Consider the following 23,512-nt stretch of genomic DNA (forward strand, 5'->3'; position numbering starts at 1 on the left):
GGTGATAAAGGAGGCAGTTTGTTTGTACTTTAATTCAACAATATATTGCGTTTATGTCAGTCCTTTCAGAAGCATGCAAAGAAAAGAGATAATGGATAAGACTCCTTTGGAATAATATAACTGTTGTTAATTAAGAGTGTCTTAGTGAGAGTCAAGCTGTCAAGTCTCTTAAAGCAGAGATCAAAAGAAAGGAAAAATATATCTTAAAATTAAAGTAGTATCTGTTGGGTTAAAGCTATTTCTAATTTGCTACTCAAGCATTCTGCTATTGCTATTGCCACAATTACCAATGTGTGGCAATGAAACGTTTTTGTATAAGAAATAGCACACATTACACTTGTAGGTATACATGCTTAAATTTTCCAATAGGATATATTCAACTAAAAATAACATTTTCATTAAAAGATAGGAGAGAGGATTTCCCTCCCTCCTCCAACAATTAATTTCTAGTTGTCTCTGCTTTCAAAAAGTCTCCTTGATAGATTAATACTCTTTACTGTAGGCTGACTGTTCTTCCTACTTGTGTTCATCAGATTTGGAGAAATGTCAGAATCAAAATATGGACTGGAGTTTATTTATAGCAAATGTAAATGCTGTCAAATCTTTGTTAATTTTTGGAGACATACAATGAGACTACAAAAATACACATATTTATCTTTAAGCTCTCCATATAGAGAGAAGATTTCGATGTGAGATATGGGGGGGGGGCTAGGGAAGGACAGACGAAGAGTAGGAAAGAGTTTAGTTTTGTGACTGACAGCAGTAGCTTCAGGGAGAGTAAGAGTTTTAGCAGGACTGTCAAATCCTAATGTTTGGGAAGAAGACTAATAATACAGCTGCATAGTTTCCATGCTTCCATTGTTACATTAGTTTTGTCCCAAGAGCAGAATTATTAAAATAATTGGGTTGCATCTGAGACGTTATGGCAATGGATGTTTGCTTCTGCCTCTGCTACTCCTTTTTTTGGATGTGAGTGTGTGCATAGCAGAAGAATATTTTGAATTTGTGTTCATTCACTTATCTTTGCAATATTCACTCTGATATTTTGCAGTTTTCATGGGGCAGCTTTATGAGGTGTGTAACTTTCAAATGAAGTACCCCTTCTCCCCACATCCACCCCAAAACTCACATAGGTGAGGAATGGAGGCAAATTTTTATGGTTCCATTTTCTCATTTTTTATTATTTATTCTACATAAGGCTGCTCCTGTGTTGTAAGTCTATGTTTGGTGGATCTGGCACAAAAGCCAATGCAACTTTCATCTCCTTATGCTTTTAAAATGTCAAACAACACTGTCACTCAGAAAAAAAATGATACAGCCATTTTTGGTTTTCAGTGATAGAGGAAGGCACAGGACTTTGGCTAACTGAAACTCAGATTTGGTTCATTGCCAGAATCAAATTAAATGATCCTTGAATCAATCCAAATAAAACTGGGCTGTTTAAAAAAATGTATCAAATCTTGTAGTAACACACATCTGTAAGTCTTAACTTCAATTTGTTTACTATACAACTTCTTTAAGTGCAGTGCAGGTCACCAGTTATCCCTTCTAAACTCATCATAAATCCCTTAAATTTGTTTCTTGCATTTAGAGGTCTCTAAAAACTTCAATTTTGAAATAGGGAGAAAAGACCACAATATTTTTTTATACGTTTCACAAAGCAGAAGGCAGAATTATAATTGATGGTACCACAGACATACATAAACAACACATTAAATCATTGTCCTCTATTAATTTGTTGAAGTCAGCAAATTAGAAAATTTGTTTTTACATGATTCATATTTTTTCTAAGGCATTGTCTGTATTTCCAAGATCATATGCTAAATGCATTAACAATTTGTAAACAAAGCTTTTATTTTTATTTTAGTGCAACATGTAATTAATGCCTCTGTGAAAAAGTTCTATTTCACTGAGAATAAGCAGAATTGCTAAATAAATATATCTTAAGGAATAAGTATAGCAGGTCTCCTCATTGAAGTACTTGAATTTTATTCAGTTGGCAACATCCCTATTCCATAACTGCTTTTATATTGGCAATTAGATGCGGTAGATCCTGTTTCAAGAATAATTCAAGCCTTTTCACATATTCTAACAATAGCAGTTTGAAATTTTAATTTATTTGGTTTATATCTCACTTTTCTTCTGGCACTCATAAGGACTTACACAAGGTTCTCCCTTCATTTTATCCTCACAACCCCATTAGGAGCTAATTGGGATGAGAGAGAGAAACTAATCCAAGATTTCAGTGAGTTTTAAGATTGAGGGTAGACTTCAACATGGATCTCCCCACCTTTAGTCTGTCTACCAGTTGGGAAATGCTTAGATTCTTGGAGTGGAAAGGGACCTTAGGGATTATCTGATATAGCCCTTCCTTATTAATGCAGGCCTTTTGTCAACCCTTCAAGATAAACCAGATTAGGAAATCAATGCCATGAATAATCAGTACTACTTTTATACTAAAGCTTTAGTAACAGAATCTTGCAAATATGAAAGTGCTCTCCATTTATCTTTGTGTGAACTAAGGAGGTGCTTGTCTGAGTTGTTTACTCACATTTCATTCTTGGCCCAAGCTCCAGCCCCTTTTATCTGACAATTACCTTGGAAACAGCTCTTCCTCCTATCTCTCAAGGCCATTCCCATTTATTTATTTGTTTGTTTGTTTAATTTATGTGCCACCCATCTTGCCCAGCTGTTCATTTCACTTCTCAAGCCTGCTTAGGTATCTTTTCTCATTTCCCAGTTTTGAATTATTTGCAAACTTGAAAAACATCTCAGTTCCTTCATTGCAGTTATTGATAAAATGTTGAAACAGCCAAGACCCTATGGCACTCCATTTGATGTTTTCTCCAAGCTGAAGTAGCACCATTAATTAGTACTTTTGGGGTACAGTCATTCAGCCAACCACGAGTCCATTTTATAGTAGTATTAATAGTATACTACACTATACTATTAGTAGTAGTATAGTAGTATGGGTTGGACTAGATGATCTAAATCTATATAAATAAAAATGTAAATGTTTGTTTGTTCAAAATCTTAAATCTCCGAAAGTTCTTCACCAATTGCTTTGAAATTTTGACACAACGTTGCATTCGAATACGCACGTGTTTTTATATACCTACTATTATATAGATGTCATACCTGTGACAGGTAAAAACATGCTTTTTTTGAAAAACAGCACCATCTGTTGGCTGAGTGAACGAGACCCACAGCAACGCGTGGCCGGGTACAGCTAGTTCTTAATAAAATGTAGCTCAGATCAAAAATGAAATTTAAAATTTATGTTGATCATTATCAGTGGGTATAAAGAAATGATGTCTCTCCATAGTAGAGAGGCATAAAATATGTACTGTTATAAAATGTTGGATTATGAGGATAGGAAAAAATGGTTTTCTAAAAATGGTCCCAGGCCATCTGAAACTAGTCATTTGCATGCCATTTGCGACAGAAGCAGGACTGCAGGACATGGGGGAAGGCAGGTCCGAAAACCTGCAGGATCCAGTGGGTGGGATGGTGGAGGGAAGATAGTTGGGGGGGAGGGGGGAGCACTGCAGCATCCCTGAGGTCAGTGTAAGAGTGACTGACAATGGGAGCACTGCAGAGGCCATAACTTCGAAACTAAGTCATAAATAGCTTTGTGGGGTGCTTTAACTCCAGATGGTTCCTACATCACCGAAGTTAAATCGAAGATTAGCTATAAACCTGCCTTTGGAGTACATTCCTTGAATTAAATGCACAACACTAAAATATTGGTTTGTTTGTTTTCTCTTAGAATGAAGACTGCAAATGGGGATTACCGAAAAGAACATAGAGAAAGGAGTCGTAGTCCCATAGAACGGGCTGTTGCACCAACAATGGGCCTTCATGCTAATCATATATATGCCTCAATCCCAAGCTTAACTATGGAGCAACCTCTAGCACTGACCAAAAACAGCATGGATGTTATTCGGTCTGTAAGCATGACTCCTACAATGACGTCAGTGGAACGGCAGCAGGTACTTGGCATTTTTGTTTGCTAAGATACATATTTCTGGGCAGCTATTTTTCATTTAGCTTTTCTACAATGTTTGTATTTCTGTGTGTGTATTTTTGTGTGTGGTTAGCTGGTTTTTGCTGAGTCATTGGCTACATAATTTTCATAAGTCGTCCCAATTAATAATTTTGCAAACAGTGGAGGCATAATGGAACTTTGCAAATCTGGTTGTTTGAAACATATATAAATAAATATTTTTAATATAGGCAAAATTTGAGAGATCTCTTAAAACAAGCACTACTGAGGAATACCAGATATTCCAACACATTGGGAAAGGGCCTTTTCTTAGCTGTCTAAACTCACAAGAAAGCAAAGACGCTCTCCTCTACCTATTTTAAAGACGCTCTCCTCTACCTGTTTTAGTCTTCAAAAAAGAAATCATTGTTTAACAGTTGTTAAATATTGATTAATACTGTTATCGTTAACTCGCTTTTCAAAAATTTGAATGGTTGGAACAAATTCTATATAAATTACATGCAGAAGATTTGAAGCTGAGGAGGAAGAATTGTAGCTAAGTTGTTTTTTTTTGACATGCTTGTTTTTTTAATGTATATAATGGAAGTGTTTCACAATAATCATATTTGATGAGGGCTGAAGTGATACAGTTCAGAAATAGGTTTCCTGATCGATCAGTTGTTAATGGAGAGAAGTCTGGAGATTCTGAGTCATCCAGGTCATAGTTGGATAGAGGGCTGTTGGTTTGAAAGAGGGGCAAAAGGATCCATCTATGTTAGAATTGAACATGCTCTCCTCAGCAGAGGGGGAGGAATAAGACACCACCTATCACCAGTTTACAATGCAACACTTGCATCAGTTCCAAGAAGATTCCACAACCAATCCTACCCTAATTCAGGTGACCCTGAGGGCACAGATAACCCTCCCCAAGTGTCCTCAACAGCTCTCAGAGAGTGCTAACAGCCAGATGCGTGCAAAGAAATACAATCCTTCCATCACCACCCGCATCCTATCAGAATCTATCTTTCCATTCCCCCCCTTCCCCCCCCCGCCATCAGAACTGTTGAAGCTTCTTGGATGAGAAGCAAAATGTTTTCTTCTTCCTCAGGGAAAAAATAGTGCAGTTGCCTTTTGAAGAAAAAAGTATCTTTGAATGAAGGACAGTCCTTAATTAGAAATTCTGTCTGGAGCAGACAGATGGGAAAGGATGCTTTTTCTTATTTTTTTTTTTTTAAAAATGCTACCTTGAGTTCATTACAAGATGATGGCAGACCATTGATTTCTTGATTCATGGAGAGGTAGGAATGTCATCCAAGACCAAAGTCCCCCCCCCCTCTCTCTCTTTCTTCCTGCCTTCCTCAAATTGCAGTCAACTTCAAAATTTCCATCTTCGTATTTGAATGAAAATTTGAGCTGATGAGCAATTCCCGCAAGTTCCTGGTAAAGCTACTAAATGTAACATTGAAGGATTTTAAACCGGATTCATAACACAAGCCTTAGAATCATCTCCATTTTTTTTAACCGTCAGACAAAAGATGAGAGAAAAGGCACTCATTTTAAAGGATTAAAAAAAGTTGGCACATGAAAAATATTTATCACAGATCTTGTTTTTTTTATATTTAGACACATAAATTCCTAGCCAATCTTGTGTGAGCTATCTTACTTTGTAACTGACTGATACAAAGCTTTTGTAGCTTATTTGGAGGATTGCATGAGTTCCTGTTTCAGTTACTTGCAGATTATGAAATAAATTAGTATATGTGCTTCTAAACTCTTTTCCTGCATTACTATCACTTTTGCTCCCTTTAAGAACATTTCTGTAGATTTATCTTATCGCCTAAATTAGATCTGCCCTTTTATTTCTTCGCTGTTTTTCCAGGTGGATTTTTTTTTAAAAGAAACTGCTACTAAGTTAGGTAGTTGTAAGATGTTGTAAGGGACTTTCTAATTCATGTCTCAACATGTTCCTTTGTGACTTAGGAAAAAATACAATACAGCTACCATTGCCCACTTAGAAACTAGTATTAAATTCAAAATGATAATTTTTCCCAATCAAAAAGTTTTTCACTCAGCTAAATCAGTGTTACTTTGGTCTTATAATTGTTATTAGCCAGCATTTGGCATTTTGTACTTTCCCTGCAACCTTTATTCACTGGGATATGACCTGAACACTTTTTTGTCTTTTATGTTATCATTTGGGGTGTTATGTAGTATAATCCAGTGCTTCAGTCCACCTGCTATTGTTCTGCATACTGTATTTCCTCGGCATTGTTGGTTTATTGATGACAGGCAAGGAAGGGAGAGGCTTCCACTTATGACTTTGGGGCTGCATGATAATTCCTATTATTGTTTCTTGGAGTGGCAAATCAGATCCGTCATTGAACAGTATCACAAGAACTGTTTTTACTGGATGATAATTATTGTGTTTGTGGCCATATCTTAAAAATCATTTAGTAGTACTTAAATATAATTTCCTTCCCAGAGGTAATATTGGATATTACATTGAAGGCCTTTTGGTTATTAACTATTTAAGTATATTGACTGATTTCTTGTTTTGTGGTGTGTAATTTGGTATATTACTATGTTTTTTTAATTTTTAACAATATATAACGTTTCACATGATGCCTGGAATGTATGTTAAGAAATCATTATCCTTTTTTAAAAAATAGTAATACAAAGCTAAAGGTAAACAATCCAATAAAGCAGTTATATCTGAATATTAACCAAACAGATTGCTAGATTAATGCAAGTATTTTTTCTGCTAGTATTTTAATGACTGGAAGAGCCAAGAGCTTGTTCCCTTAGTCCCGTACCTAAATTATTTGAAATGACCCTCACTGTTCCCTATTAAGATGGGAATTGATGCCTACATTTATTTCAGGCAATCTTGTAAAGGAATATCTCAGGCAACCCAGTATTGATTGAAAGTTCTTCTTTACTAGTTGTGTCTGATTGTCCATTAGTCTGAATTTGGGTCAAATGCAGTATTTTGTTTTACTGTGTATCTGCTCTCTTTTATTATTCCTATAGCTAAAGTTTACAAGGGCCTTCGTTCAGATTATGATAACTTAATCTTAAAACAACTTCTGTTGCCGGGTGTAGCAGAATTAGAGTTATATAGTGATTTGGGTCCAGCACCCCAAAGATGTTGCAGAGGGTATGTGGTTATGAGCAAAGCACCTGTTTGCAACTTTTTAAATCAATCAGTTCTTTTCCCAGGATAGCACTCTTTGAAGCATCCTTTCTTAATTATTCCCTTGGCATTGTGCAGATCTAGTAGAAATATAGTAAACAAAGCTGTACAATTAGACCAAGATCATAAAAGTTGATAGTTCTGGATTTCGATCTCCAGTTCAGATTTTACGTTAGCATGGGCTGACAAACGTTTTTGGCTCTAGCAGCCAATTAAAATATTGCTGGTGTTAAATTCCCATCACCCCAAGACACAGAATGTGAGTGTATTAAGGCCTCAGTTGCAGTCTGTGTTTAGGTAAAAAGCTGCTTTTTCTGACTCTAGCAAATGGGAAGGCAAGACAGTGCTGTGGCCACTGTCTTTTTTGGTCAGAGATAGGTTGGCTTTCCGCAGGATCCCCTTTGTCCCAGGCACAGATTTTGCCTCTTCCCTTCAGGCTGATCCAAGTTGAGAGAATAGCAATAGCATTTAGGCTTATATACCAACCCATAGTGCTTTACAGCCCCTCTCTAAGTGGTTTACAGAATCAGCATATTGCCCCCAATAATCTGGGTTCTCATTTTACTGACTATGGAAGGATGGAAAGCTGAGTCAATCCTGAGCCTTGCCTGGATCAATCTCCAGGCTGTGGGCAGAATTTGCCTGCACTGCTGCACTTCAATCACTGTGCTGCCGGAAACAAAGATACAAATGCATTGTAAGATTCATGTATGCAAGACAAGCCTGTTTGGGGATGAGTTTTCTTATTTTGCCTGTTAAAGGACTAAGAATGGAAACAAGATTTAATAAAAATAATAATAAAGTTGGAAGAGACCTTGGAGGTCATCTAGTCCAACCCCTGCTCAGGCAGGAAACCCTACACCATTTCAGACAAATGGCTGTCCAGTCTCTTCTTAAAAACTTCCAGTGTTGGAGCATTCACCGCTTCTGGAGGCAGGTTGTTCCACTGGTTAATTGTTCTCACTGTCAGGAAGTTTCTCCTTAGTTCTAGGTTGCTTCTCTCCTTGGTTAGTTTCCATCCGTTGCTTCTTGTCCTGCCTTCAGGTACTTTGGAAAATAGCTTGACTCCCTCTTCTTTATGGCAGCCCCTGAGATACTGGAACACTGCTATCATGTCCCCCCTCGTCCTTCTCTTCATTAAACTAGACATACCCAATTCCAGCAACCGTTCCTTATATGCTTTAGCCTCCAGTCCCTAATCATCTTTGTTGCTCTTCTCTGTACTCTTTCTAGAGTCTCAACATCTTTTTTACATCGTGGTGACCAAAACTGGATGCAGTATTCCAAGTGTGGCCTTACCAAGGCATTGTAAGGCCTTGTTTTTGTTTTTTTTAAAAGTTTGGGTGGGTTGGCGGGAGGGAACCAACAATTCCTGATTATTTCTTCATTCAGTAACCAGAAAACTGCTGAAATACCTAAGACCACCCACTTTGAGTAGCAGCAGTTTTATTCTGGATCACAGTTTGGCCTCCAATGATTGCTAAAATCATTATTGTCATCTCCCAATTCTTGTTAACACCTTGCCTGATCCGGGAATCTTGTTATTTTTCAGTTATTTAAAAATATTGCTTGTATGAGTTTTGGAGAACAGAATTTCCTAGCAACTGCTCTGAAATTGTAACTGCCAGGTTAAACAACTCTTTGAGGAGCTGCCTATGATTTCTATGTTCTTTTATCCTCAGAACCGTCCATCTGTAATCACATGTGCCTCTGCAAGCAATCGAAACTGTAACCTTTCTCATTGTCCAGTTGTGCACAGTGGATGTGGTGCTGCTGTGCCAACCAGTTACCGAAGACCGTCTAGCAGTAAGTAACACTCACAGCCATAATTTTCCTTCCAAAGAAAAGAAAACCGCATTTTATATGCGGTTATCAAATAACTATTAATATAATGTAATGAATTACAGAAATAGAAACATTTTTAAGCAGGCTGAAAGTAGTACAATCAAATTAAATATGTAATTACAGATAGTCCTCAACTTAACGACCACAATTGAGTCCAAAATTTCTGTCGCTAAGTGAGACAGTTATTGCCCCATTTTACCATCTTTCTTGCCACAACAATGGCTTCCCCATTGACTTGGCTTGTCAGGTGATCATGTGATCCCGGAACACGGCAACTGCCCTAAATATGAACCAATCGCCAAGCATCCGAATTTTGATCACGTGACCCTGGGGATGCTGCAACTGTCATTAAGTATGGAAAAGCAGTCATAAGTCACTTTTTTCAATGCCGTTGTAACTTTGAACAGTCACTAAATGAATGGTGGCAACTCGAGGACTACATGTTTGTATTAAAGGGGAACTCCTGCTAAGATCTTCCTATTTTTAATTAGAAGAAATGTTAAACTGTTCAAATTTTTTAAGATTTATTGATAGAAGAAAATCTAGGAAGATTATTTATGACCTTTGTACGTATTCTAAAGTCCATAAAATATAAATAAAATCAATAAAGTATAAATCCATATACCGTAACTGGATTTCGGCTGATTGGATATTGTGCATTTTTAAAGACAACATATCTTTATTTTCAATAGCACTCGATATAAACAGTTAGGCAGGCTAATGAAGAGATGAAAGGTTAAGGTAATATAATAATGGATTTGTGGGAGCAGAAATGAAGTTGGAGTCTGAAATCCAGAGTTTCAGAAAGAAAAGCAAAAGCCACTCAGCGGTTACGCTAAGGGCCCATCTAGTCTAGCCTTTCGTAACAGCCAGCAGTCAGCCAAATGCATATGAGAAGCTCAGCAGAATGCATAGTAGACGAATAGCCCTCCCTCATTGTTGCTTCCCAGCAGCTGCTTGTGACTCAGGAGATAGAACAATTAGCCCTTTTTAGCAAGGGTAAACTTTTAATTTCGTGACCAACTTTTCACACTGATTTTAATAGGATCTAAATATAGCTAATTTAGATTTGAATCAAACCCCTCCCTTGATTTTGTGTATATTTGACAACATAATGTGGAATTGGTTACCGAAAAATAGACTGAAGAGAGACAACATTTAAATGCCTTTTATTACTTTGGCTAGAATAAAATGAACAAGAAATACAAAAGGGGGAAAAAATGTGCACTTTTAAAAAAACTTTTGAACTTTTAAAAAACTTTTAAAAGTTTGAACGTCTCATAGATTCTTTTTGGAACCTTCTTAAAACCCACATGATTTTCTGATTTTCAGTTTTCCTATTTTTTGTGGGAACAGTTTTGGGAGCATACAGAATCAATCTACGGAAATGCAGCTCACTTGCATGTTCCCACAGCCTTCTCCAATTTGCATGCCTTCAAGATTCTCAGCAATGGCCCTGCTGACCAGGGAATTGTGGGAGTTGAAGTCTATACAAGTTGAAGTTGTTCAGGTTGGAGACATCTGTTTTTGGCTTTTCAGATAGTCGTCTAAAATGACAATTATATACATTCTTTTTCTTTTCTCTTAGCTAATTTACAGGGCCTGAGCACACAAATAATAGAAAAAAATATTCTGGACAATGCATTCTAATGAAGCATTTCTAATAAAACAGCAATTTATGGTATTATGTAATGATACATAACATTAATGCATACTGTACGTACATTAAGAAGTAAATAATGATTACTGCAATTGTACTTTAAAAGCAGAACAGCTGCAAAGGGAGTTAGACGATTCATACGAAAAAGCAGTAGTTTGTTCGTTTCTTAAGTCGTCTTCTGCATTTCCCCTATAGCTACTGCTGCGTGTGATCCGGTGGTAGAAGAACACTTCCGCAGAAGCCTTGGCAAGAATTACAAGGAGCCAGAGCCAGTGACAAACTCTGTATCCATCACAGGATCAGTCGATGACCACTTTGCCAAAGCTCTCGGAGATACCTGGCTTCAGATCAAAGCTGCCAAGGATGGTGTGTCCAGTAGTCCAGAGTCTGCTTCCAGGAGGGGCCAGTCCTCTTCTCCTCCTTCCTCCCATCTGGTCAATCATAATCATTCACCTTCGGTTGTCTCATGAACACGGGACCACAAGTTTCTTCATCCAAGCATGAGTTGGTATTGTTTTGGCTGAGCTTGAACAGTACTCAAAACGAAAAGCGTTGGGAGGGATGATATAAAAGAAGATAACAATTCAATACATGTTTTGTGTGTGTTTGGGCTTTTTTAAAAATATATATATATATACATATATATATACACACATGCCCTTAAAATTGATAGCAGGAACTATTTGATTTTTTTTAATTGTTTTTAATAATGTAGCACTCTTTTTTTCCTGCCTCAGTTACCAAAGAAACCTCTGATGCAACTCTGCTGCCCCCCCCTTTCTGAAAACAAAATGTAGACACAAGTAAATGGGGAAAAAGAAAAGAAGAAAAAAGCCATTCTGTACAGTTGATTGACCCAAATGCTTGTTTGCTTTGATTAGCTTCTTGAGGGTAGAATTGGGTCTGGATTTTGTCTCCATTACTTTCTTCTCCCTTTGTGAAGTAGTTTTTGTATGTATATACTTGAAAAGAACTGTTGTGTATGATTTGCACTATTGGAGGAGGTTAGGGTTGCATAGCAACTTTAGGCAGGATGCTTCTATTCGGAGGGCAAACTGCTTGGCAAAAAGCATCTGGTGTCTCTGCCTCTTGGAAACAAGAAGCAACATTTGTTTAAGAAGGGGAAGTCTCATACAGGTTATAGGTCTTCTCGGTGTAGATTTCAGGTGCTTCATGCTTGCAACTGGACTGCATAATCAACAGATCATGGGCATTTCTTTTTTCCACTGCAGTTTGTTAGAATAGAACTGAGGTAAGAGGGTTCAATAGTGCTTAAAGATGCATGTTTTATGGAAAAATAGCTGGTATCTATTAATGTATAGACAGTAAGAAATATATTAGCCTTCGTTGAAAACTAGGTGTTTTTTTCTTTCCATTAACAGTCCTAGATAAACTTACTGCTGGTACAGTTGTACTCTGATACTTGTATTTGATATTCATTTTCGTAGCAGCCAGCAACCTTGGACAGTCGCCTCTGGTCAGGCCTCAACTGAAGCAGTTTATATATCATGGAGTGCTATGAGATTCAGGATGCTACTGTGGCATTTGTGACAATTTTCATGTGGAGAATCAACTGCTCAAATGCAAATTTACTTACTGAAACATATTTATCCATGTATGCTCTAGTTGCAGAAATCTAATTTTTGAGGCTGCTTATAAACCTAGGCCAAGGCACCATACATTCCTCTTTTTTTTTTATAAAGGTGTTACTTGCATTTATTTCATTTGCTGTATTAATAGTCACTAACTAGGTAATAGAGGCAGGCATAAAGAACAGACTTCTTTTAGTAGTAATGGGCTCAGCTGTTGTTGTTTTTTTTAATGTCACAACTCACCCACAATCCCTGCACATTCCAGCAGTTACAACTAGTCCATTTAACAGTGGGTTACCTGAAAAGATAGATGCTGTTGAAAGCATATAGGATAAGGCAAAAGTCTGAAGTGCACGTGATGTCCTTTGGACTACGTTATAGCATTGGGGCCAGAATTTATATTTTTGTAAAAATGAAAACCACGGTTAGAAAAGATCAGCAAAGGATCTGTTTTGTCTTGTTCCATGGAGAGTGTAGCTGCCTACTTTTAAAAGCAAGAAAAAGACAAGAGAAGCTCCTTGTTCATTGCCCCTTTCACATATTTTACGGTCATGTGAATGGGTAGTTAAATGCCCAGTCGCCTTTGGCATTCAGTACCCCACCCCCTGTAAGAAAAGTGCAGAAAAAAAAACTTTTTTATATAGGTAACTTTAAGACCATCATTACGCTGTGCGTAAAGAATGTACAGAGAAATTTGTAGGTATTTTTTTGAGGAACAATTAATTTGTTAATGATATGTAGCTATTTAATTTTTCCCTTTCCTTTATTGTAATCATTCTCTTTTGTTTTTGTCTGGAGAAAAAAGTTGATCTTTTTTTTTTTTTGTTGTAGATGTCTGTAATACAGTAAAAGTGCAGGAACACAGTTATTCTATAAGAACACTGCATTAGCAATTAATAGCCACTAGTGTGTTGTTGCTACAGGCTACTGAGCAGTCTAACAAGTACTAATGACTGCAGATGGACTTTGTGGATACAGAACTCTTTTGACATTTCTTTGAAGCACAAAACTACAAAGTTAAATTTACTTATCTGTGATAAGTAAGTGGGGCATGAAATAATCACTGCAGTCCTAACACACAATACATGGACATACACTTGTGTTGATTGTGGTGCAACATTCTTTGAAGTAAATGCATTGAGGATTATCTTCTCAGTGTGATGTGTACTATATACACAAAACCATTTGGAAGAAAAAAATAGTCCATGGAAAATAGAATTATTGTTTAAAAGCCAAAATGGTTGGGAGGGGGAGGAGAAGGAAAAAGGATATTAACCTCATTCTTACATGAAGTTTTTTTTCACAGAGCCACAGGATCTACAGTCCAGATTGAACAATGTTCTCCATATTTGTAAATCTGTAACATATCATTCTTTTGTGGCCTTGTTTCACCTGGCAATTTTTAAAAAAGGTTTGGCAGGCCATCTTTTTTTTTTTTTTGTACTTAAAAGTAGCCTTAATGAACAATAAAGTGCTCTTAAATCTTACAACTGTGAGCATGTGGTTTTCTTAAAGCATAATAAGGTTTGCCTGAGTTAGCAATGCCAAGTCACTTGGTAAGCTATTTTAAGTGGTTCCTTTCAAATAACGTGCACAGCAAACATCTGTTAACCCTAGTGATGGTTAGAATTAAACATATTATTAAATTATACTATTAGTTCAAAGATCTATACTTGAACTAATTTCAGAAGATAACAGACAAGGATTCAGTGTTTCTTCTTACTGCTGGCTTAAATAGTGAAAACCTGTATTTCCCAGTCTGGAATCTTAACACATAAGCCCTAACCATTATGGGAGTTATATGGAAGCACTGGAAGGAAACTTGGAGAAGGCAAGTCTTAATTTGCCTTGCAAATGAAATATTTCAATGAGTGGACTTGCATTTTAGTTGCCATTTAATGTCAGCAAAAAACAAAAAGCTAGATTACACATTTTTTCAGTGTGAGTAAAGCACAGTATGCAACATAACAACTGCTTTTGCATTACTTGTAAAAAAAAAAAGTACATAATACAAGAGATACGGTTTATTGTCTGAGGATGGGCTCTAGCACGAGTCCAAAAGATTGGAAGACGAAACCTCTGAGGTCCCAGTGACCGACCCAGATTGGATTCTGCAACATTATTCTGGGACACGTATATTCACCTTCATTTGTGACAGATAAATTGATCAGTAATGACAATTATTTCTTGTACTACAAATCAGCCCTCAATTATTTCAAGCTATTATAATGTTTCATATCATACAATACGGTGCATTGCTCTCTGGAAATCTTACAAATTAACAAATCTTACAAATAGTTAATACACAAGTTAATTAGCTAATAAAAAGTAAGTTCTTCTTTCTCCTCCCCCAAAGATTATGTTCTTTAGTGTCTCCCTCATACAGTTGTAAGGATTCCGTCCACATATTTTAAGTTGCTACATGCTTCCCTTCCTTGAGAGCCAAAGAATGAGACAACAAATTTTAGATACCTGGCCCGTTTTCATCTGAACAGGATGTGTTTACATGACATACTGACAAAAAAAACCTTTAGTGAGTGAAAATCTTTCACAACTCACTCTGAACAGAGTTATGGTATTATCCGGTCCCATTTACAGAATATGGAATTTGCAAAATATGATAAACCTTTGGCTACACATTTTATACTAAACTATCAGTAACCAAATTAGTAGACCAGTGAAACGCTGTGGACATAGTATACTTAGATTTCAGTAAGGCATTCGACAAAGTAGACCACAATCTACTGCTTGGTAAACTAGAAAAAGGGGGAATAGATAACATCACCACCAGATGGATTTGTAGCTGGCTGACAAACCATACTCAACAAGTAGTCCTCAATGGTACCACATCCACATGGAGAGAAGTAAGCAGTCGGATACCACAAGCTCCGTCTTAGGCCCAGTACTCTTCAATATCTTCATCAATGGCTTAGATGAGGAAATAGAAGGAGAACTCATCAAATTTGCAGATGACACTAAACTGGCAGGAATAGCCAATAGCCAACACCCCAGAAGACAAGCTGAGGATTCAAAAAGATCTTGACAAACTGAAATAATGGGCCCTATCCAACAAAATGAATTTCAATGTGGAGAACAGCAAAGATTTACATTTAGGCAGGAAAAATCAAATGTATAAGTACAGATTAGGTGAGACCTAACTCAAAAACAGTAACTGTGAGAGGGACCTTAGATCACTTCACTATGAGCCAGAAATGTGTAGCAGCCGCCAAAAATCTAATACAATCCTAGGTTGCATAAACAGAGGCATAGAATCAAGATCACGCAAAGTATTAGTACCGCTTTATAAAACCCTAGTGAGACCACACCTGGAATACTGCAGCCAATTTTGGTCACCATACAAAAAAAAAAAAAGATGTTGAGACCTTGGAAAAAGTACAAAGAGCAGCTAAGAAGATCCAAGACCTGGAGACTAAAACATATGAAGAACGGCTGCAGGACTTGGGTTTGACTAGTCTAAAGAAAAGAAGAAATAGGGGGGGGGGGACATGATAGCAGTATTCCAGTATTTGAGAGACTGCCACAAAGAAGAGGGCTTCAGGCTATTCTCCAAAGCACCAGAGGGCAGGACAAGAAACAATGGTTGGAAACTGATCAGAGAGAAGCAACCTGGAATTAAGGAGAAACTTCCTAACGTGAGGACAATTAACCAGTGGAACAACGTGCCTTCAGAAATTGTGGGTGCTCCATCACTGGAAATTTTAAGAAGAGACTGGACAGTCACTTGTCTGAGATGGTAGGTTCTCCTGCTTGAGTGGGGGGCTGGACTACAAGATCTCCAAGGTCCCTTCCAGCTTCTATTCTATTCTATTCTATTCTATTCTATTCTATTCTATTCTATTCTATTCTATTCTCATTTAACTATAATTACTGAATAATCCATTATTGGCTGCTTTTACCAATATTAATCCATAATCACGTATCACACAATGGCAGAGCATGCTGAGTGTACACAGCCATATTTTGGTTCTTAGTGGCTAAGCACAAGTCAGCCTTATGCACATTCAACATTTTTATGTTGAACAAAACCAAACCAACTTTTGAATGAAAGCAAAGAACTGCAAACAACAGATAAGCATCCACAACACCTTTTATGTAAAATCCTAAATTATGAAATCCACTATTGAGTCATTGGTTAAGATGGGCTGCTATAGAAATTGAAAGAAAATCAGGGTATTGATCTATCATGGTGGGCATACTTACAAATGCAAGTTAGACATGATAAAGATGTTAAATTGTATGGAATTTTTTAAAGAGGAGACCTTGTTTGATCAAACACTATTAACCTCTGATGAGAAATTAATTAAGAAAATGTATAACTTTTTATTGAATTTGAAAATGGAAAATGAACAAGTTAAAGAAACAATGATAACATGGGCAAAGAATTTTGGATATAATATAGATTTAGAAAAATGGCAAAACTTGTGAGAAAGAAACTATAAATTGACAATATAAACTTCTTAAAAGAAAATCTATATAAAATGTTTCATAGATGGTACTTGCCACCAGCAAGATTAGCAAAAATGTTTAAAAATATGACAGATAGATGTTGGAAATGTAAACACAAGTCAGGTACTTATTACCATGTATGGTGGACATGTGTTAAAGCAAAGAGACATTGGACAAAAATATATACTTGGCTAGAAAAGATGTTGGAAAAAGATGTAGATTTTAAACCTGAACTTTTTTATTAGGTATAATGCCAGAAAAGATTGATAAACAAAGTATATACTTGATTCTACATGTGACAACAGCAGCAAGAATCATATTCGCACAATACTAGAATGTGTGGAAATAGACAGACTTACTTTGAGGTTGAAAGAAAAAGAAGAAACAATACTATCAAATTTGGGACTTATTTTATCAATGGCTGGAGAAAAGTATAAAGGATTAGGAATTAAATTTGTATTAGTGAATAATAAACTTAGACAACACGTTTCTGGAACAAGTACTACTGAATTGTAGGGAAAAAATCAATAAAAACTTAAAAAAAAGAAATTGAAAGAATAAATGATATTACTCTGTAAAAAAGTCCTGTTCAGTTGAACAGAAATGCTTGCAGCAGAGGCTACTTAAGTAGATTAGGTTACTAAAGGAGTGGCATCAGGATTACAAAGGAGAGTTAGTAATTTTGGTTTACATTGCTCTGCTCTGCATTAAATTTGCATTATTTGGGAAAGCTGAATCAAGCACATTATCAAAGCCAGGAAACAAGCAGAAGGTTATAGGACTTTTCTGTGATTCAATGCCATCTCAAAGAAATTGCTCTACTCCAGTAATAATCCACGACATACAAAAAGCAATCTAGAGTCCAGTCAGTTATCAAGAATCAAAGCAAGGTGATAGGGAGACCATTCAACAGTACATTGCCTTTAAACACTTTGCTCCTGCATTCTTTCCACTCTCACACAAGAGGTGATGTGATTCTTAACATAGATGGAATAAACAAACAGAAATAAATACCAAAACAGACTTAGAGAAGGAGCTGAGGTTCCTCTATGTAACACAAATTCACAAACCTATTTATGCTTATAGTATTTTTAAAAAATTATGCTGCTTCCTTCAAAGTTAATGTATGTTGTCGTAGAATGTGCAACTTAAACACCCAAGATGTAATATGCATACACACAAAGTATTCTCATAACAAGTGAAAACAAAACAGTAATATAGCAGCCTAAGTCATGTTCATTCTTGGTCATCCAAAACAGAGGACCATGGCTGCTGGTGGGCTTTTTAAAAGCGGACTGGCTTGGATCATGGGTGTTTTCTAGACTGATCTATAAAGAAACAAATAGAGAATTAGCTCTGCCTTGATTGGCACAGAGGACAAAGCTCTGTACAGAAGCCGAGACAGTGCACATGCTAGTAACTGTGTAACTGCTAATACGTTTGTAACATTACAGCAGATACTAAGATGGGGAACATTGCAACTGAGTGTAGAATTATCCAGAAATTCTATATATAATATCCAGATAAGATGGATATATTTTCCTCCTCCCTTTCCCAATTATTTTTTGTTCCACATTCTAATTTTTATAGAGATGACTTCTTATTCATATTTGCAAAACTTGTATATGAGAGGAGGAAAGTATGATTGTGCAGTTCAGCTTTATTACCTATTTATAAACCGATAAAGGAAGAAGGCATCAGGCCAAGGCCAAAGATTGTCAGCTTGCAGATCAAAGGGTGCCGGCCAATTTGAGCACTTCTACTTAGTGCCCTTTCAGATCCAGTAGATAAGAGAATGAATTCAAGGCTCCATCCCTTATGTTGCCAGTGGAACCAGCTCGGAAAGAGTGGCCATCACACAACAGAAAATTGGCATGTCAGAAAACAATATTAGGTCTTCTCACTTTCTAGTTTTCTGCATTTAGAGAACATTTTCTCCTACTATTCCATTCTTCACATACTGTATGTGAGTGATAAATGACCATAAGATACAGAAATGATAGAAAATAATTTAATCAGGGAATCCAATTCCCTGGACCTGGCAACATGGCTGAAAGAGGATGAGCAGCCATTTCTGTTGGAGCTGATCCATTAAATCAACAACACATGTAGAAGCCTATAACTTCAAATAGCACAATAATATAATATATTTATTAATTGTGGCAATACTTTGGTTGATATTTATACCAGCTGACAAATTTCTCTGTAACAAGATATGTGGGAGGAATTCTAAACTGACATTCTGGTTATTCATGACAGTCCAGAAGTAAAAAAACAAGCCAAAAACATTATCGCCACCACTATTCCTACAATAGACTTTTGAAATGTATGACAAAACTGTGACTCAATTCCAGCACACTATAATCCATTTAACATGAGGCCATTTCAGCCCTCATGATGGATGACTGGCTGCACTGTTCATTGTTGGCCTGTCATTTCAGAGGTCGAATTGATTTTGTTACAAAACGTCTTTCATAAAAGAGGACATTGGTTATGTTTTTGGAATGAAAAGACCCCCTTCACACTTTCATTTGCATTCCCTATTCTGATTCCTCAGACCTTTATTTTAGAAAAATGCAAGATTCTTTCCTATTCTATTACTACTAATGAACCTTTTCCTCTTGTGATCCAAAGTGAGCATCCAGCAAAAAAGTGGAGCCATTATAGGATTCCATATTGAATGTTGCCATTCAAGGGACAGGAACAAACAGTGGTGGCAATAAGTTTGGCATAAGCCAGCATATTAGGCTGTACATATCTAATGTACACGCAACACTGAGTAACTATTACCAAGAATTACTTCTTGTGCTGATGTATGACAAAAAAGAACTGTGCATTCCTCTAAATATAGAACAGTATTGTAACAATTTTCCACATGATTCATGCCTCAAAGCTCAAGCCCATGACTATAAATGCCTGTTCCATTAGAATTACTGTATTTTTTCGTGTATAAGATGCACCCTTGTATAAGACGCTCTGGCATGCGAGTTCCAAATTTATAGCAAAGTCAGCACCTCCCACGCTCTAAATAGACGCCTCCTGGCCACCGCCCCCCCTTAATCAGCATCCGGCACAATGAGCATGCATAGTCAGTTTACAGCAGCAGCAGCCTTCCGACCCTGGTAAACAAACCGGTGTGAACACCGGCATTACAGCAAAGCAAGGGAAACGAAGGCAGGTTTTAAACCCCCCACCGTTTCTCCACACCAATCAGATGTTTGGCGGAGCACCGAACAGCTGAGCCGGCAAATCCGGAAGTTCAGCCGGCTGCTATTATTGAGCAGGATGTCCTCGCAGCTGCGTTCCACGGGGTCCCCGGCCAGCATACAGGTATGAGGGAAGGAAAGGGCTGTCGCTGCCATCCATGCTGCTGGTTCCATCCGCTGCCTCCGGATGCCATCTGACGATCTTGCCCCTTCCTCCCTCCCGTTAGTGGCAAGCCCACAGGGGCTTGACCCCTGAACCAGGTGGCATGGCAGCGGCATGTAAAGAACCCACACAGGCATGCCCTGGGCTGCGGAGGTTACCATTATTTTTTTTGTGTATAAGATGCTGCACTTGTATAAGACGCACCTGATTTTTGAAAAGGGTGTTTGCAGAAAAAAATAGCGTCTTATACATGGAAAAATACGGTAAGCAGTGGGACAGAGGCGGACACACAAAGCTTGGTTCCCCATTTCTTAATGGGCAATTCATTTAATGTCATGTAAATGCCATTTATGAAAAGTTCCAGTAACTGGAAATGTTATTTAATCAAGGGTAGGATCCTTTGAATGTACAAGAGTCTGGCATTAACTGTGTGATGTAGTAGTTTACAGAAAGAGCCAAATGAATGTAAACCATATGGGCTAACATACATCTAATCATGTGTGGGTGAACCCCTGCCTCAGCTAAAACTGGATCAGATTGACCAGTTTGTAGCATCCACAAATTAATTCCCATTATCCCTAAGCAGCTGGGCTGTGATACAGAGAAGGCTCGTGGAAATTACAATCCACTGAGAAGCCTCATGTTGCCTTTCCCTTAGTTGTATTTTTCTTTCAGGAGAATGGTTCTTAAAAGTATTTATCATGTTTCTGTAGCCTATCTCGCATGAAAGTGACTCCAGGTGGTATATAGCAATATCAGCGTTTTATAAAAAGGCAAATACTATTCACAGCAGTCTAGTTTATATTTTGTTGGCCCAAGGGCACACTAGCTACAGGGCAGAATCTAGAAACTGCATAGCCTTATTCAAGGTACTTTGCAGCTCCTGTCTCTAGAAAAGAAAGAAGAGAAAGGGTTTTGTGGTTGAATCAATTGGGTGGCTGACAGAAAATCATAAAGCAGTGGTGATGAAGACGAGACTCATAAAACGGCACAAGAAGATGGAGTTGCTTGGGGCGTGCTGCTTAACCAGATGCAAAAGGGTCAAAGCGGATGAACTTATGCAGAAATCCAGAAAGGGAAATGGTTGTGGAAAGCTGGAAAACGAGACTGAATATTGGATGTTGATGTATAGAATGCTCACATGTGCAAAGGTGATATATTCACAGTAATATTAAGCAGGGGATCCAAATGGGAGATGGAAGCTTTTGGTAAAACCTTTTAAACATAGCAGTCCTTTTCTGTATTGTTCTTACGCAGGGGTCTTCAAACTTGGCCCTTTTATGACTCATGGACTTCAATTCCCAGAATTCCCACACTGGCTGAGGAATTCTGGGAGTTGAAGTCCATGAGTCATAAAAGGGCCAAGTTTGAAGACCTGTTCTTATGCATAAAAACCATACATCCTCATTCCCATTAAACTGCAATTCAATAGGGCTCCCCTCAAAAAACCAGAACTAAAATTGAGCTAAATTGATGCAGAGGCTATACAATCTCAAGTAAGGCATTAGGGGTGCCAGGAAGAGAGATTAAATTAGATTGCCACTCCAATTATGCCTCCTTATATTATCTCCTTCTAGTTGGCAAAGGGCTGCCATTCAGCTTGGATTTCACTTACTGACACCTCAGCCCTAAAGGACTCTAGCCAGGGTACAAAATATACATCTAGAGTAATGTTTTAATAAGCTGACTTGAAATACTTACACTAGAGTGTCACTGTGGTGTAATGTTGGACTAGAAATAAAGAAGCTCAGGTTCAAGTATAACCTCAGCCACAATTCATTGAATGACTTTGGGCTACTGTTAGCCCAACAATATTGCAGTTATTGTTGGTTTGGAAAAAAATAGGAGGGAGATGTGCTACCTATGCCATCTTGAGTTCCTCAATGAATATGGTCATGATAATGGATTTGATGAGGATCATAAAATTGAAGTTTAGTTCAGATAAGACAGAGTTGATGTTAGCAGATGTTCATCTGCCCAGCGAAGTTGAGGACAATCTATTCTGTAACCTTAGGATGCTTCTGATAAAAACTTGTGAAATACAGTTGTTATAACTTGAGCACCAAATCAACATATCAGAGCAAGGAAGTTACTTTCCAAAGAAAATGAGCTGGCTTTAACCACCTGAACTGGCTGACCCAGGACCCATACTGGTTCAACATCATTACCAATTTTTTATCATGGTTACAGACCAGCAAATATAGAATAAGATATTAAATAATAAGTATAAATAATAAAAGTGGGATTTACACATAATGAAACAAAAGCTTGCTATTTTTAAAGAGACAGTTCTCTTGACCATCTAACAGTTAATGTAAAATATAAATTATTAGACTGTCTTGAGAATGTAATTAAAATAATCAGCTGGTGAAAAGTGTTCCTATAAAACTGACAATAGAAATGAACAGGGCAATGGCTTCTATTCTACCTTATCACAGAGACACCATGATGTTTATAAAGTAATTCTCTTATGTTTACCTTCCAAGACAGCTGAGATGAAGGCATTAAAATAGACTAGAGTTAAAACTCTTCTGAATTAGGTGTTGAAATTTGGTACAGGTATGAAGCTAAATTGGGAGCTAAAATTTGCTTTACTTACAAATATATCCTGTGAAAGGCTAGAAGATTCTATCTGGCCATCCTTAATTAATCTTAATCCTTAAGATTAAATTTTAAGGCTATTTTAAGGATTAAGTTTGCAGAGGTCCTTCTTCTTGATCCCACTAATGTATCTCCTTAGGAGAAGGGACTGCAACATTCGTTGCCTCTCGTAGGTTGGGTAGATGTAACTGGGAGAAGATAGCCCCAAGCTATGTAGGACTTTAAAGGTGACAACCAGCACCTTGAATTGGACCTGGAAGCAGATTGGCAATCAATGCAGCTCCTGGAGAAGTGACACATGTGCACACATAGGCCTGCACAAAACCATGTGGGCTGCTACATTTTGAATAAATTGAAGCTTCTGGATACTTTTCAAGGGCAGCTCCATATAGTGCACATTGCAATAGACAAGACAGGAGGTGACTAGGGCAGGAGTGACTATGAGCATGGATTGTTGGTACAGGAAAGGCAATGGCACACAAGATGCAGTTGTGCAAAGGTCCTCCTGGCCATGACTACACCTGTTCCTTGAGCATACGTCGTTGAGTCCGGAGAATCCCCAGATTATGCACTGGGTCTTTCTGAGGCAGTGCCACCTCATCCAAGACCAAAGATGACAATCCTCAATGGACCAAAGAACCTCAAATCCAGAGCTATTCCATCTCATCATCTCTACTGGTTGGATAAGGAAAGAAGCAATGAGAAGCCTCCGTACAACAAATCTTGGAAGGCCTATACAGCAGTGACAAAAAGTATACTTTTATATATCACATGGACACATGTACATACATACATGCATA

At 37.5% G+C, this 23,512-nt stretch overlaps 1 protein-coding gene across 1 annotated transcript; it reads left to right on the forward strand.

Moving 5' to 3' along the window:
• Positions 1 to 3,728: 3,728 nt before the first annotated feature.
• VGLL4 (vestigial like family member 4) lies at positions 3,729 to 11,313 on the forward strand. The gene is made up of 3 exons (XM_015816816.2): positions 3,729 to 3,992; positions 8,861 to 8,984; positions 10,879 to 11,313. Exons 1-3 carry the CDS (start codon positions 3,729 to 3,731, stop codon positions 11,151 to 11,153), a joined length of 663 nt encoding a protein of 220 aa, XP_015672302.2. The 3' UTR covers positions 11,154 to 11,313.
• The last annotated feature ends 12,199 nt before the right edge of the window (positions 11,314 to 23,512 follow it).

This window comes from Protobothrops mucrosquamatus, unplaced genomic scaffold, assembly GCF_001527695.2.
Source record: "Protobothrops mucrosquamatus isolate PMUCROS unplaced genomic scaffold, P.Mucros_1.0 scaffold_120, whole genome shotgun sequence".
Taxonomy (NCBI): domain Eukaryota; kingdom Metazoa; phylum Chordata; class Lepidosauria; order Squamata; family Viperidae; genus Protobothrops; species Protobothrops mucrosquamatus.